Consider the following 18074-nt stretch of genomic DNA (forward strand, 5'->3'; position numbering starts at 1 on the left):
ATTATTTCAATCACAAAATAATTAAATGATGACTTTTAGATTGTAAATGACTTATTTAAATATATATAGCTACTTATTTACAAAAGACCTTTTAACAAAAACTAAATAAAAAACGGAAATCAACTAATTTCACGGGTTAAATCTTATTGCCTAAAGCTAAGTGTATTTGTGTCAGTCGGCACTGTGAGGGTTCCGTACTAAACACTTATTTTGCTTTCCAGTCATTAAACTCAGGCCTATCTCCCAGAAGGTACCGAGGTATAATATAATTTATTATAAGAACTTGAGTTATTAAATAATACAAAAATGTCGTAATTAAGAAAGACACAATCGTCTTATAACTTAAAAATCATTTAAAGGAACCTTAACATTAAAGTTTAATCTTGGCTGGCAATCTACACCGAGTCTAACGACTTCATTTTCCACTTTAATTTAGCATTTTCAAACTATTTCAGTTGATGAATCCATTGTTCTATTTCGAATTACTCATTTAATACTTTTGTTATTTATACTTACTTTACGCCAATTTTCCTTTGTTGATTTTAATTAAGTACGTAAGGTTAATGTTACGGGGATTTTGATTTTAGTGTATCTTCTGTCCGTTCTTCTTCTATCGTGTACCAACCTCATCAACACATGTCTGTCCGTCATGCATGCTTTAAAGCTCTCAAACTACTTTATGGAGAAATTCCATTTTTATTCAAACAAAGTAGTAAATTATTCAAACAAAGAACTTGGTTGAAAAGCAAATTGAGCTTAAATAAATAAAGTCTAAATTGTCCCCGTTCAAGCAGTCTTGTTGATACATATTTGATACCTAAAGACAATTCATATTTAAAGGGAAAAGGGCCTAAAATCGATGGGAAAAGATTGATTGATTGATTGCATTTCGTGCATTGACTAGAGAGTGTATCGCAAAAATATATCCCGGCTTTCCTTAGGACTTGTAGCAACCCAGTTATTTGGTTAAAATTCCATAATACCTTGCGAAATGACGTAGATTCAAAAATGTTAAATTGACCTTCAACAAGTTTATCCATGATAATTACGTTGAATAAAAATTATTCTAATTTTAGATTCGGATTTTTTTTGTCGTGACTTATTGTAGATTTGCCGCAGATGGCATTAACTATTTGGCCGGACAATTTAGATTCGGAAAAAGCAGGTTAAAATGTACAAAATTACAAATTTTCATAACTCCCGGTAAACTCTCCTGATAAAACCACCATTTTTCGCGGTCGTGTGCGTACTCCGGCCTGTCCCAGGCCGGGCCAGGCGTCGTGGTAGACCTCGAAAGAGATGGCGCGACGATGGACGCCTGCCGGAGGGACTGGCCGGAGTACGCACAGGAACAATTTGTTTATTTTGTTTATTTCCTTATATATGCGAGACCAACCGCTCTTAGAAAGTATAGAAAAAAAGTACTGACAGTTTTCCGTTCACATGTAGGTAAGTAAAGCAAATCAAAAGGAACACGCTTTGCGTTAAGTATGCACCTTTAGGAGGTCACAAACACAAACTATCCTTTCGGAGAATATCAGTGGCCACGTGCTATGGTGTCGGTGAACGCACGTGTCGGAGGACGTTGACAACATACTACACGACACCACTCGTCACCAATTAGTCGGATAACGAGTTGATCGCCGCACGATCGCCTGCTAATGATCACTAATTATGACGCCCACGCATTGTTCTGTCAGGCTCAAACATTCCGATGCTAGGACGCATACCAAATTCGTTTTTTTCTTTTAAGGGAGATTCGCTTTAGAAGAAAATCTTAAGTAAGTAACCCGTTACGTTACGCAGTTGGTCCCGGTTACTACTTACTGATGTAAGTATGTAGTTACATGAGCCATGTCAGGGACCTTTGCCGGCTCAATAATAACCCCTGACATCAGGGTTGGTGAGGTTGGTAATCCACCACATAACCTATACGACAGAAGATGAAGAAGTAAGAGTAAAACAACAAAATATCTTATATAAAATATTTCAATGATTGTATATGAGTACACTAAAATATTTTTCTTCTCTCTATCTGACGTCATAATTTCAATAAAGAAGGTTCTTTTTATTTTTTAAATATAATATCACACTCACAGGTTATAATCAATTATAATATATACCTCTGAAATAAATAAAAAAAAAAACAAATTAAAAAATAAGTATCTGTAAGTGCCTATTAACTAAACTGCTTATAAAAGAAATCAACGAGTGCATTTTCATCAGACAAGTGAAGCTACAATGGCATGTAGTAAATATATATCTATTTAATATTATTTATATGTTAATTACAATATATATATATATATATATATTACTTAGGTAAACAGTACCCAGAACCGGCTACTTTACTGGCCTTGCGAATCATAGATAATCTTATTACCGGACAATCGGGTGCCCACCTAAGTCCGAACCAAACTAGACATAACAAAGTGATTTTTGTGATTATGTCCCCACCGGGACTCGACCCCGGGACTTCCGGCTCGTGAGCCCATCGCACAACTACTAGACTACGGAGGCTGTATCAAATTAAGTCACGTAACCAAATTCTGATTACCTACTTCATAGTAAAGTTGTGATTTATACATACATAAACAGCCTATATACGTCCCACTGCTGGGCACAGGCCTCCCCTCAATCAACTGGAGAGGGTACGGAGCATACTCCACCACGCTGCTCCACTGTGGGTTGGTGGAGGTGTTTTTTACGGCTAATAGCCGGGACCAACGGCTTAACGTGCCCTCCGAAGCACGGAATCATCTTACTTTTTCGGACAATCAGGTGATTCAAACCTGTGAAGTCCTTACCAAACAAAGGACAGTCTCACAAAGTGATTTCGACAATGTCCCCATCATCGGGAATCGAACCCGGACCTCCAGATCGTGAGCCTAACGCTCTAACCACTAGACCACGGAGGCTGTTATATCTGAAGGTAGATACCTTTTACCTTTTAATAATATAAGTTTGCAGTGTTTATAACTAGCTTGAAAGCATTTTTCACAAGCTATAGTCTCACGGGATTTATTTTCAATCACATTTCAAATTATGCAGTCATTTGTTTATATATTTTTCTCATTTCTCCCTACTCACAGAATTCTAACTGACCGACAACTATAACAATAGGTAAATGTTATGACCAAGTCAATGATAATATACTTATTATTATTCGACGTGGTTATTTTCGAAATGTAGTTATCGGCGAATACCGCCGAACTTGCACAAAAAACATTTGTATAGAAATTTTAGCTTCTTACATACATACACATAAAACCACGCCTATTTCCCACCGGGGTAAGCAGTGACTATGGAATTGATCCTGTCACACTTCTTTGCTTCCTCCACATTCATCAATCGTTTCATACACGCACGCCGGTTCAGAGTAGATCGTACTAAACCTTTTCTAAGAACCCTCCCTAACCCCTAACCACCCTAGCCTGAAAGAGAGAGTTTGTAGTAGGCTTTTAATTTAATGAAAATTAAAATATAAATATTATTTTCTGGGACTGAAAAATGAAAGTAGCAGTAGACCGAAAAACAACATAAACAGTGGAGGGCAGAGAAGATGACTCTGTGCCCGCTGAGGCCGAGTTAATGGTATTGTATCAAACCAAAACCTAAAAAAGTGTATATAGGTAACCCACACGATAGAAGACGAATATTAAGAATGTTTATTCCCTTCTAGGAACAGGCGTCTGACTGTTAGTAAGAAAAAATAATCCAATTATTTTCCTCAGCGATTTCCTTGCGGAGAATGTTTCCCATGTCTGTTTTTGTTTCACGGAGACACTATTATTAATTGTTGCATAACATAAGTCCACGACTATATCCCCATTGGGGTAGTTAGAGTATATCCTTCGTAAGATGAACTAAGTACCCACACCTCACCGAGCTTTCTGTTAGACCAACGTGATAGATGGTGAGCCGTATCGCCATATATAATGGTCGAGCCAACTGTGTTAGTGAAAACTGCACTTAAAACTGTGGGAACGTGGAATACCACAACCACATACCACGAAATCACACCATTGGCCGTTTTTTTCACATTTGCTTTTTTTTATGACGTGACTTATTGTAGATTTGCCGCAGATGGTATTAACTATTTGGCCGGACAAATAGGCAGCGCTGAGGGCTCTCACCCGGTACAAAAATTAAGACAACAGGCCTGAGGGTGCCCAGTTGGGCGCGAACCTCGGCTCAGGGCGTCGTCTGAGAGGAAGAATATTTAATCGACCCTCGATAGTATAGTCGATAGCGATAAGCGCCGAATGAGGCTTTTTTTTTTAGTGTACATAAATGATTTACCTTATGTAGTACAGAACCAAGCTGACATTGTACTGTTCGCGGATGATACTTCTCTTATATTTAAAATCGATAGAAAGTTAGAGGAACTTGACGAAGCAAACAGCGCTGTGTCGCAGGTTCTAAGCTGGTTTACAGTAAATAACCTAGTTCTAAATGCTAAGAAAACGAAGTGTATTAAATTTGTTCTACCAAACGTAAAGAAAGTAAATAATAACATCAAAATTAACGACGAGAAACTAGATTTTGTTGAACACACCGTTTTCTTAGGAATTACTGTAGATTCAAAACTTCAATGGGGCCCACATATTGTATCACTAGCGGGCAAGCTAAGTTCAGCAGCATATGCCGTCAGGAGAATCCGACAACTCACAGATGTACCCACTGCTAGACTTGTCTACTTCAGCTACTTCCACAGCATAATGTCTTACGGTATTTTATTGTGGGGTCGAGCCGCTGATGTAGAAACTATTTTCATTATTCAAAAAAGGGCAGTTCGCGCTATTTATAATCTGCGTTGTCGGGACTCTTTAAGGGAGCTGTTTAAAGAAATAAATATACTGACGGTCGCAAGTCAATATATTTATGAAAACATTATGTATGTGCGTAAAAATGTATCTCTCCTTCCGAGAAACTGTGAAAGGCATACTTACAATACAAGGAATAAAAATAAAATTGTTGTTCAAAATTCTAGATTAAGTAAATTAAATTCATCTTTTTTGGGGTTATGTATACGTTTTTACAATAAAATACCAGATAATATTTTAAATTTGTCAGAGAACAAATTTAAAGCTCACGTGAAGCTTACTTTATGTAAAAAAGCCTATTATAAGATTAATGATTACCTAAATGATAAAAATGTCTGGTATTGAATGTGTTCCTCTAGTTATTAAATAACTTGTAATGTACCCTCATTGATTTAAAAGATGTGTTGCTGTTGCAGTTTCTTGTCATTTCTTCTCCTCAGCCATAACACCTTGCGAAATGACGTAAATTCAAAAATGTTACATTGACCTTCAACAAGTTTATCCATGATAATTACGTTGAATAAATGATTCTGATTCTGATTCTGAGGGAAATCGTCGCCAACGCCGGCGGGGTCTGTATCGGGGTTCTGAATTGTTTGGTGTCGCAAGCTGATTGGCCGCCTCTTTGGCTATAGTACGAGCTGATAGTTTCACATTTGCAAGTTGGTAGATATTTAACATTTTCAAGGATGGAATGAATTAGCATATTCCATAGAGCAACACGGACCTCCGCGGACCGCGTATATTCTAATAATAGTCCACACTACACTAACAATCTGGAGCGGTAGCAGTTGTTTATTTTTATTTCTATTTAATTTACTATTATTATAATACTTTATTCAAATGCCCTTAATAATAAATATAATAAAGAAGTTTTTATTTCTTAAAAGTTTTTTTAAGAAACGTAACGTAAACTTAAAGGTAACAAGCTTAACAACATCCTGCGCGTATACTTACTTAACACAATTGGTCTTAAGTATCCCTAAAAGTCCATTTTATGATACATGTTATTCCTTGTTATGTGTACAATTTTTAATTACTTAACTTTTATGAAACTATTCCATCAACAACCAAAACTATTGCGAAACGAACTTCGCCGACATTAGAACTTAGACAAGAAACTGAAATATACTTAGTGGAATTTTGAATAAAATGTATAATTGATTGTACTTAATAACTTCTTTAATAAGTATGGGTAAGTAAATAGAGAAACATGTACCAATCAATCTTTGTTCAGGCTGATCAACTCTTTCCTCTTTTACAACAATAATTCCTAAACTAAAATAATTCAAATTGGGCAAAATAATGATTTTGACCAAGTAAGTGTAAATTACTGCGTTTGTTCGAAACTCCGAATAATTTTCCTAAGCTAATAAAACACGCATGAAACTTACGTAAATAGAAAAAATAAACTCTTAAAAACTTACATTTAGACAATATCAACTGCCAACCGGTCAACATTTTGAAAATATTTTATTTTCTTCACACCATAAATGTTAATAAAACAACACTTTAAGTCACTTTTTCCTATAGAGGCGTTTCACAGAATAATTTCGCGCGCGATATGATGGGTTTTCCGTTAGCGAGTTGTGCGGTGACTTGCGCACGATCGTCCGCGCAGCGCACAATAAGGCGGGCGCGCCCCAGCCTGCGCGATATATACCTACCGAGCATGCGCACTGCCGGCTAAAGGGCTGAACTGAAACCAGTCGCAAGCGCATTTCTTTCGTCTTATGTTTATGTACAAAAATTGTTCCCATAGTAACAAATGTTTTTCCAAAATTTTATTGAATTCATACTACATTAAGTACTCTCATTAGTTGTTGAGTCGCTGTGGCCGAATACGGTCAGGAAGGATTGGTTGATTGATTGATTTGATTGATTGACATTAAGTACTAAGAGTACTACCTAAATACAAAAGTGTCTATTTTAAACAAATAATAATGTAGTAATGTAGTAGTAGTAATAGTAGTAGTAGTAATGTTTACCTAATTTAATATGTTACTCATTAACACTTGCCTATTTATAGTATTTATTCTATGATGTAGGAATGTGTTTCTATTCAAGCAAATCCACGCGCAAATGATCCTGTTACATCAAATATATTTTTTAGAGAAAGTAAACTGACAGGTCCGAGATTAAATTATCATAATAGTAAATTACATTGATAATGAGACTATTTCTTGTTGGTAGCGATGCAATACCGAAAACATTAATTAGGTAAGAACTTGTAACACAAGCGCTTTTGCGGATACTTATAGTACTTACATTCCATGAACTAGAATTTAATGTACATAGCTGCCTAGTTCATTTTACAACAGTATTGTATCGTAAAAATAGTTAAAACAAATATTAACTTATTTACCTACTCAACAAGACATAATCAAACATTAAATACACATAATGGACGAGTCTCATTTCCCTGATTTAACGCGGTATAAACCCGGTATTTTTTATTTCAATAAGACATATTCAGAACTACAAAACTTACACTTTTGTTGAACGAGATGTAATTATAATCTTGGATTCAATGGAATTCAGTAAGACATGATTTATCGAAAGTTGAAATCGAGTGTAAAAAGTTTTAAAGTCACAAAGGTTCTTGGAATAAAATGAATGATTCAATGTTTCATTTCGAAACCAGATTACTTAGGTTTTGAAATAAATCATAGAAAGCAAGACTAGTTTCAGGATTGTTTGCTTTCCAAACTTCTAAGATACTCACTCATTTAAAAAACTCTAAACATCCTTGGTTAGAAATGTCTCCTGACATTTCTAACCAAATATTCCTGTTGATAATACGTAGATAGGTACATACCTCACCAAACTACTACTGCACTAATTGAAGAAGAAAACAACGTCTTGATCAATGAGATAAATTGACGAATCAGGCGATAGAAAGACGCAATACAATGTTTTTTCCTTCAATAGAGGTCTGACGTCAAAGCGATGTGCTGGATGAACTAGGTACGTAGTGTTTTCCTTAGTGTTTTACTTCTGGAATTCATACCTGTATAGTGACACATATATTATATTGCATACGAATTTAATATAGCCACTTAGACTAAAAAAAATAACAGCGCCTAAGGTCGAATTTTCTTGTAGCTATTTTTCTTCGGCTATACAGGCTGTGAGAATCTGCAGTAGTTTTAAACGTTCGTAGTTTAAGACGTTCTACAAAAATATATTATGTAAAAAATTACGACTCAAAGTGTAAATATGTTACCTAATAAATAAAAATATTGTTGAGTTTGATACATAAAGTAAATACTTACATAGTAGTGTCACGGATTCAAATCTCGGTTGGGGCTCTTAACCACAGAATTCGATTTTATAATTTTGAATTCATGCCTAACTTGTATTGGGCTGAGTTGCCCTTCGGATTGGAACGTCAGACAGGCAGTCGCTTCTGTATAAACCGGACCTGTCAAATCTTCAGGTTAGGTAAGCGGACCCTGTGAACGGGATAACGCTAGGGAGATGATAATTTTTAATTAATGTTTGGATCATAGATAAGTGATATCACGTGGTTTCGATTTGTGCCCGGTTAATGGCAATAGGCTCACCCCCTATTACTTGGGACTTAGTTGTAGCTTACGAGAGTGTGTATACTATACATATACATTCCTATACATGTGATAAAAAGTATTTGCATAGTAAAAAAATACATATAATAATGCCTATGATTTTTCTGGCTAAGATCCGTGTGTCCATTATTGTATCCGTATAATGGACAAATGGTATCCTGGCCTCTGCAATACAGGCTGTGCTTAGTGCAGGGCCCGCCGTAATCCTTTATGTTATTGTTATATATATTCAATATGTTTTATGTATAATTGTAACTGTATTCTTTTAGTAAATAATGATTTTTATTTGTATGTCATTTCCATATCTCAGGCCTATGGAGTCCCGGACTTTTGGAAGGCGTATGGTGCCGAAGCCAACACATAGAGGCCCCTTAAGACAATCTAATCTAAATGTGGTGTGACACCAACCGGCGATTATCCCTGTATGCACTATGGAAGTGCACCCGAAGACTATCCCCGATTCGTGTAGGACTATTGCATAACTTATGGTAACTTGGGGAACTGGGCCCCAATAGGGTTGGGGATTAGAGGACCGAGATACTGAGAGACCAATGTTGGTAAACATGGATAAAACGTCTGCGGTGACTTGTCGCTTATCATTATTTTTATTATTATGTAACTTTCCTTACGGCGAAGGAAATACTGATCCAAAAATACATTAGTGGTGTGTAAAAATAACCGTGTGTAAATAAGTTAGACGAATTCATAACTTTGTCGCGCTTGTCAATTGACAACGATTCGCTAAGTTAAAGCAAAATACGTCACGGTAGATCCAGTACCTAGTATCTAAGTACCTATTTGGATAGAAAAATTATAAAAGCGAAATTGCTGAACCCTGTATAGCTAAGTAATTTCAGTTTTAAGTCAAACCAGCTACTAGTGGCGACTCAGAAATAAGAATCACTTATTTAACGTAATTATCATGGATAAACTTGTTGAAGGTCAATGTAACATTTTTGAATTTACGTCATTTCGCAAGGTGTTATGTATGACTTAGGAGAAGAAATGACAAGAAACTGCAACAGCAACACATCATTTAAATCAATGAGGGTATACATTACAAGTTATTTAATGAGTAGAGGAACACATTTAATACCAGACATTTTTATCATAAGGTAATCATTTGTCTTATAATGATGAAGGATGAAGGATAATAGAATTGCGAAAGCGGTATATAAAGCGAAAGTTGATGGTAGGGCTGGCAGAGGAAGACCTAAAAGGACTTACATTGACCAAATTGAAGATGTCCTTAGAAAAGGTTTAGTACGATCTACTCTGAACCGGGCGTGCGAGTATGAAGCGACTGATGAATGTGGAGGAAGCAAGAGAAGTGTGTCAGGATCGAAGCAAATGGAATTCTATAGTCTCTGCTTACTCCGGTGGGAAATAGGCGTGAATTTATGTATGTATATATGTTGTCTTATGATAACCTTTTTTACATAAAGTAAGCTTCACATGAACTTTAAATTTATGACTGTAAACCCGTATCACACAGACAACTCACGCACCGTAATCCATATATCGTTTAGCACAGAGGCTACAATTGTCAGTTGTCAGAAGACAAACCTGAAAAGGTACTTAAATCTAAAATACTATTAGCTTCACCAACCCGTATTGGTAGCATTGTGGTAAGTAAGTACAAACGTTAAAGTACCCATAACATATTTTCGCGCGCCTTCCGAGAACGTACCTACTTAAATTGTGTTCGATTCAGCCTCCGATGCACGACGGGTCGCCTGTGCTCAGCATTAAGTCATATGGCTACATAAACAAACAATTACGTTAATCAACTATGATGTTTATGTTCTATTAATGTAGGTACCTAGTACGTAAGTAAATACGTAGTAGGTACGTTATGGAAAGTATCGCATCATAGATATCAACGTCAATTTCTACGCAACGCGATTAATAAAACAACGCGTGTGATAAAACGTAAAGTAGTTAACACACGGACGTGTACGACCATCGAACTCGAACACAATATACATGATTTTAGTGACATCGTAACGAAAACTTTGAGGGATGATTCAGACCATGATTCTGAGTTGATATCAAGTGGAATTTTCGTCGCAAAAGTATGGAACTGAAACTATTTTTTTTTAAATTACCAAAATATTCATGATTTTTTCCGACACCAAAATTCCACTTGATATCAACTCACAATCATAGTCTGAGATAACGGAGTCGGAGTTAATATCAAGTGAAAATTTCCATCGCAAAAGTATAGAATGAAAAATTTTCAAAAACAAAAAATACATGAATTTTGCGGCGAAAACTTCCACTTGATATTAACACAGAATCATGGTCTGGATCATCCCCTTCAGTATTCGGTACGATGTAAGGTACTAACACACTGTATAAGTACCATTACTCATATTCAGAATGGAGACAAATTAGCAAAGGACTCAAATTACAACTGCAACCATGGTTATAATGAACCGCATCATGAATGGTGATTTATCATGTCAGAAAGGACACAATCTCTCTGTCGGTTTTTACCAAATGCCCAGGAAGATACGTAGGAACGTATTATAAAACTTGTTGAGCGAAAAACATAGGTCTTTTTGTTTTATTCTAGTCTCAATAGCAATGGCTCCGTTCCTCACTGTTGGAAATTCACACACCAAACACCATACAAATTGGATTCAAGAACATTTTTCACAACGCCGTTCGGTGGGAGACACAAACCAAAGTCGTGCGTGTTATGTAGGGACTTACAACACGCAACATTGTTCGCCTGTGTATCACATCTTAACACGACCAGGAATGCTAGCCCAATAATTATATGATGTCAGTAGCGGTGTGATTGCATGGTGCATTTGCATGGTATACGTGGCTAATTGAATGCACGAGCTGTTAGTCTAGTGGCCTCAGGTATCTACGTAATATACCTATATTAGGTAAACTTCACCCGGAGCTCCAAATTGTTTACATGACGAGCGAAGTCTGCCGACATCAGAAACACAGTAGGTACATGCAGTGGCGACCCTAGTAATTTTTTTATGTGGTAGTGGTGTTAGCAGCTCTAAATGCAAAACCCGTTTGTTCCATACAGTTTCATATATGCATGATTATAAATAGTAAATTCTCGTAAGTTTTTTGTTTTCAAAACTATAATTTCGCCGCCGCCTGAAACTTAGATGATGTCCAGGGCAGATGTGCCCAATCCAGTTGTTCCCTGCCGGCTAGGGTGGTCCCATCTTGGTTACCCTAGAGCCGCCACTGTACAGTCATGAGCAATATAATGTACCCACTTTAGGACTCTGGCGCACTCTTCTTCTTATCGTGTGGGTTGTGAGGTGGAATACCAGACTCATCAACCCTGGTGTCAGGGTTACTATTGAGCCGCCAAAGGCCCCTTACATGGCTCATGTAACGACTACTTACTTACATCAGTAAGTAGTAACCGGGACCAACGGCTTAACGTGCCTTCCGAAGCACGGATCATCTTACTTTCGGACAATCAGGTGATCAGCCTGTAATGTCCTAACCAAACTAGGGATCACAAAGTGATTTTTGTGATATGACCAGGGGCCTCCGGATCGTGAGTCCAACGCTCAACCACTGGACCAGAGACTAACATATTTGACCACTCTGTCGCACTAACATATTTGACATTTAGTGAGACTTACAGTCCAATTTGTCAAAAAAGTTAATGTGACATGGTAACAAAGCGTATACCTACATATTAATGCTCGTTATTGTACATGTTTGACGTACGGGAGGAAACACGTCGCCCTACAAATGTCGCCTTGGAGACGAGGCCTTAGTCTTTTACGACTAGAAATCCTTTCTCTGTCTGTCTTACGTAACGCCTGCCTACATCTATATTGTTTTTTAATGTTCCTTATTTATTACCACTTAAGTACCTACTTACTAAGAAAATAGAATTAGGTATTTGCCTACTAAACAAGAAGACGTAATGGCTTAGAATAAATAATGTAATAGTGAAAACGTTGATTCTTTGGACGAACGAACAAAGTATCCTTTGGACAATGCCTAGAACCGAATAATAATCGAATCCCTCACAAGAATTTTATCTGGTGAGAGGTGAGAACCCTCAGTGTTTCCTATTTGTATAGAATAAACTTGAGGAGCTCGGTGGCGCAGCGGTAAACGCGCTCGGTCTGCGATTGTTGAAGTTAAGCAACTTTCGCAAAGGCCGGTCATAGGATGGGTGACCACAAAAAAGTTTTCATCTCGAGCTCCTCCGTGCTTCGGAAGGCACGTTAAGCCGTTGGTCCCGGCTGCATTAGCAGTCGTTAATAACCATCAATTCGCACTGGGCCCGCGTGATGGTTTAAGGCCCGATCTCCCTATCCATCCATAGGGAAGGCCCGTGCCCCAGCAGTGGGGACGTTAATGCTAAGTAAAACAATACTAAGTATATCACGTCAAAATAGAAATGAATTTGTTTAGTAAGTACTTACGTTATTGAACGGTACCTATTTATACCGCGTGCAGATCAATATCAAGCCAGCAAAGTCCTTACCAAACAGGACAGTCTCACAAAATTATTTCGACAATATCCCCGAGTTTACTGGCTTGAATCACCTGATTGTCCGAAAAAGTAAAATGATTTCGTGCTTCCGAGAGCACGTTAATCCATTGGTCCTGGTCATTAGCTGTAAAAAATCCTCCACCAACCGCAGTGGAGTAGCGTGGTAGACTATACTCCATACCCCCTCCGGTTGATTGAAAGGAGGAACTCTGCCCAGCAGTGGGACGTATATACATATAGGCTGTTTATATGTGTTTATCTATCGTCTAAATTAATATATAAAAATTGTCGTAAAAGTAAACAATGTATCTCACTGGGGTAAGCAGATACTTTTGAACATTATTTGCTTCGATCCTGACACACTTCTATTGCTTCCTCCACATTCATCAATCGTTTCATACACGTGTGCTTACCACGAAAGGAAATAGGCGTGAGTTTGTATGTACGTAAACGATGTAAGCAATTGTCAATTCTATGCCCATAGTTCTACGTCGTTCATGCATTGAACTTGTATATGAATAAACATGACATTGTAGATACTTACGCAGAGGTGTTTGCAGAGAAACCTCGATCTACCTGCCTCGGAAACTTCCACTCTATGTTTACAATTTTACGCCATAATTTTCTACGCTACTAATTATAAATATATTTCAAAATAGGTACCAAATCAAACTATTTATCACATTGTCATGGAAGAACTATTTACAGAATATATGCTTACAGAGTGTTAGTCCAATCGTAACGAATACTGAGGGGGATGATTCAGACTATGATTCTGAGTTGATATCAAGTAAAATTTCCTATCGGGAAGTTGCAGTTGTAGTGTTTCCTTTTTAATTATTTTTATTCCATACTTTTGCGCCGGAAATTTCCACTTGATATCAACTCAGAATCATCCCTCAAAGTTTTCGTAACGATGCCACTAACACCCTATATGTAGTTACACTATTACATGTTATGTCAATTTTATCTATATCCCCACTTATAGCTACTGTCAAGCAAAAAAAAAAATGCAAAAAGTAATGTAAGTACCTAACAGTAGAGAACGTGGTGTTTCTTATTCTATGGTAATAATAATACCATAATATTATAAGGGATATAACCTACGGGGTATAACGTAGAACCCTTGCCCAGGGATACGGGTGAAAACCTCAACGGTTGCAGAGGCGAAGATGGGATCCATCGGTACGGCAATACAGGGCGGAAGGGGCAAGTCACAGGGACTGTAATCCGGAACCTAACAGAGGGCAGCAGTAACTGTCAGTACTATTCAGTGGCAGAGGACAGGAGTCCAAGTAGGTATGGCTTTGTAATAGACTACTTTGGCCGCCATCCCACTTACGTCAGACAGAGTACTGCGGGGCGGAAGGCAAGAGGGAAACCATTGCCCTATTTTTCCCTAAAAAAGTAGCATGGCAAATGCTGCACCGACAAGAGCGTGGCTCTTAAATTGATGATGATTATAAGGAATGGGACTCCCTTAGTGGACTTCTACTCTATCTACATGTTCGCCATAAGTAACTACTGACTAGGTAATCCTAGTTAGGTAGTAGATAGTTGTCTACATTAGTAGGCGCACTATATTTCTTCGTGTGAACCCGGTTTCTAGGTACTTACTTATTTTTTTAGGAAAATATATAAAGTAAAAAATGTATAACCTGTCCGTATGTTTTGTTTATACCTGTCTTGTTTACGAACACGGAAAACGTTTTAACTTAAGTATTGGATAATGAGAAAACACGTTAGTTAGGTATTTTCCGTTAATTATTGAAATTTCGGATCCTTTTCTCCTTAACGTATTTAAGTGATTGTAAATATTAGTTTACGAACCATCTAATCAAAAATATAAAATGTCTAAAATATTAAGTGCCTTGAATGAATTCTATTATAAAATTGTTGAAATCCAAAGCAATGGTAAGTTTATAAATAATACTTAGGAATAAAATACGCTTATACATTAAGTCGGACACAAGCTATTTAAAGAATAGGCTAATAAATAATTATATATTCATATTTTTCGGTTTATTAGGGTGACAATCTTTTAAAAAACATAGGATTAATAAATAAGTAATAAATTATAGTAGTATGTAATTAATATCTAGTTTTTAAGCAATGACATGTGTTTTTTGTAACACTTATTTATTTATGACAATAAATGGAATTTTTAAAATTATAATTAAATAAATAAGTTTGGTGTATTTTTGTATACTTACTTATAACAGATTTACGGCTTCCGTCGTCTCCGGGAGTCTACCATAGGCGTGTTTAACACGTTCTTAGCCGGATTTTTAATCATAAATACATATTTAAAAGCTTTAGTCTGTAAATTCTTGTGGTTTAATTTCTAAGTAAAACCACAAGTACATAAACATCGTTTACAAGTGTAAGCTCTAAACCAAATGTTTTTTGTATCTACATTTTTTTCAAAATATATTGACTCTACGTACATATCCTGGTTAAATACCCTTTTGTTTATTTTAGTCTTTGTAAAAAAGACATATTATTTATAGAAATCTTATTATTTTTGAGCATTTTATAGACTGAACCTTGTACCTCTTCTACTTAATTTACCTCTCGTAGTTTGAGCATCAAATGTGGAATTATGACGATGTGCACATAAATTAGTTTACATTCAACTTCATATACTTGCTATGTATGTAGCAGGTGTAAGGAGTCTGCTAAATACCTGTTTTTTTTTCATGATTTATGAAGTAGCATAAAGTTTATTGTCTTATATTTTTTAATTTTCCAAATATAGATGTTTCTGTGCAACCAGGGTCATTACCTTGATGCTGAAAGGAAATCGAGACAATCGGCGTCGCATTGTTTGTTGTGACACTCGATTCTTGCAAAATTGGAATAATCGCCACTATTCCATTGTGCTTGTAAAAAAATAAATCGGTCAAGCTAAGTAAGTATATTAATACGGCAGGTACCTTATGGGTGTTTATTGAACACCGTATCTAAATGTTACTTTTTGCGAAATCTAATCACCGATAAAGAAGAATAATTCATTCATTACATTTACCTGTTGTTATAAATGTTGGTCATGTTTTGACGTGAATAATTATAGATTTGCCGTATATGGCATTGATTACTTAGCTGGACAAGTGGGGAGCGTTGAGAGCTCTCATCGGGATTTATATTTGAAATTATTAATTAATGCTAGTGGGCAGATAACAATGAGCGCAGAATGACGGAAATCGTCGACCACGCCGGCGGAATCGGTATCTGGAACCTGAATTGATCATGAGATCGCGAGAGAAAAATTAGCTACAAACATGGTACTTAAATAATATTATGGAGTAAGTACCATTTAATTCCCTCTAAATCAATGGAAACTTTTGTTTTTTGAGATTGTTTTATAACATTGATCCATTGTGTTTCAATAAGGTCGCGTAAATCTAAAAAGTATTATACCTATCAATTATTACGGTCCAGACAAACAAAACCTGCTAATATTTCATAATCCCTACAACTCAATGAACTTGACAGTTTTTACGTGTACGCATTATCGCCCCACTTTCTAATGGTATTATTAAATTATTGCTATAAATCACCTACTTACCCAATTTTTTTTACAACGCAGTGTTCTCAATAAATATTTTATCTTTATAATAAATTAAATCGATGGTTACGCATTAGTTTTGGATCCTTTTTGTTATTTTAGGGCTACCTAAATAGTGCTATACGGAATATATTTATGAGCACGTAAAATTTGTTGTCTAAATTCCAGCCAAGTCATGTGGAAAATCTACAATAAGTGAAGTCAAAAAGAAAGTTGTCCAAAAAAGAAAAGAATAAACCTTCAACATATTTTAAAATATCCAACGTACGATTTAAGACAAATTAATTACCATTATGGTTAAATAATAACCATAAATATGTATATCACTTGCAGTTTGGGATGAGTAGGGAAATAAAAATTGAAAAAAGCTTCATTTAATATTTTTTTTAGGATACCACAATCTTTTCAAACGTACTGTGTGTACGAAAGATATCAAATCGTTACATTATATTTTTATGGAGTTTTTGGCCGGCTAATTTAGCCGGCGGAGTAGTAACTCGAAAAAGATAATTTCAGGTATATCGTCGGACTTTACAGGGCATTACAAAGTATTTCAAAATTCATGAGGTATCAAATATCAAGACGCTACGCTTTATCCGAACTATTCTGTTCTGCAATAATCGTTCATTTCGAACTTTTACCTACAGGCACCTGGTTAATCTTAGAATTACCGGTAAATTTCTGTAACATATCCACTTATTAGGTATTAGATACTTTTACAAGGACATATTTAATTAAAACTATTTTCCTTCAAACAAATTAATTGTTCAAGTAATAAATAGCGGGGAATTCTAAATCACTTTTTGCTTCTTCATGCATCCTGTTTAGTGCAAACGTCAATAAGCCGTGTCCTCTGTGTTTATTTAACAATATACCTAACTGTAGGATCAAACATTTAAATATATTCGAATACTAGCGCAAAAAACATTTGCATTCGTGATTTGGTTGCCCAACGAAACTTCCTTAACTGGAGAGTCATTTTGTTGTACTTAATGATTTCGTCTTTTGTAAGTCTAGCTATACTAATGACGGTGGCCTATCTTATGTAAGTATCAATAGACAAAACATTGTGCGATTTTCAATGACCATTTTAATAGGTTCAGTCAAGTTTCAAGGCTGCATGGATCACGCTTGCTCTTTGTCTATGTATATGACTGAAATATTTTCAGTCATATTCTTTGTACACTTTGATAAGCTTGTCGCTAGCTTGTCGTCATACCTACTTCATATTATGTCAGTAGGTAAGAAGGCGTTTTCTGAGTATATTTCTTGCTTATGCATCATTAAAGAAGCTCTCCCACAACATGATACAATATTATGTAATCATTACAATGTGTTTTTATTAATATAAATTTCAGATACTTACTTACATATCCGTCCGCCTGATGCGTAACGTATAATCTTTATACCACACACGGGGTATATTTGAAGTAGGAAATATACCAACCCTTTTTACCAATCAAATATGTAAAGAAAAATAGTTTCGTTGCAAATTCCCGATGTACGCAGATCATAAATAAAACCCAAATGTGAGTTCTTAGTACTGCTCATAAAATAAGTTAGCACACTCTTACAAATTGACGATAACTAAT

At 36.1% G+C, this 18074-nt stretch overlaps 1 protein-coding gene across 2 annotated transcripts in view; it reads right to left on the reverse strand.

Moving 5' to 3' along the window:
• Positions 1 to 18074, reverse strand: part of LOC126368902 (putative inorganic phosphate cotransporter) — a 53943-nt gene that overhangs the window by 21597 nt on the left and 14272 nt on the right. Inside the window, exon 1 of one of the 2 annotated variants that reach the window (XM_050013134.1) lies at positions 6254 to 6463. The exons of the other annotated variant lie outside the window; for it this stretch is intronic. Within the exon in view, the coding sequence (XP_049869091.1) occupies positions 6254 to 6287 (34 nt within the window). The 5' untranslated portion in view covers positions 6288 to 6463. Of the gene's footprint in view, positions 1 to 6253; positions 6464 to 18074 lie in introns of those variants that run through there. 2 annotated transcript variants of the gene reach the window in all.

Source organism: Pectinophora gossypiella, chromosome 8 (genome assembly GCF_024362695.1).
Source record: "Pectinophora gossypiella chromosome 8, ilPecGoss1.1, whole genome shotgun sequence".
NCBI classification, from domain to species: domain Eukaryota; kingdom Metazoa; phylum Arthropoda; class Insecta; order Lepidoptera; family Gelechiidae; genus Pectinophora; species Pectinophora gossypiella.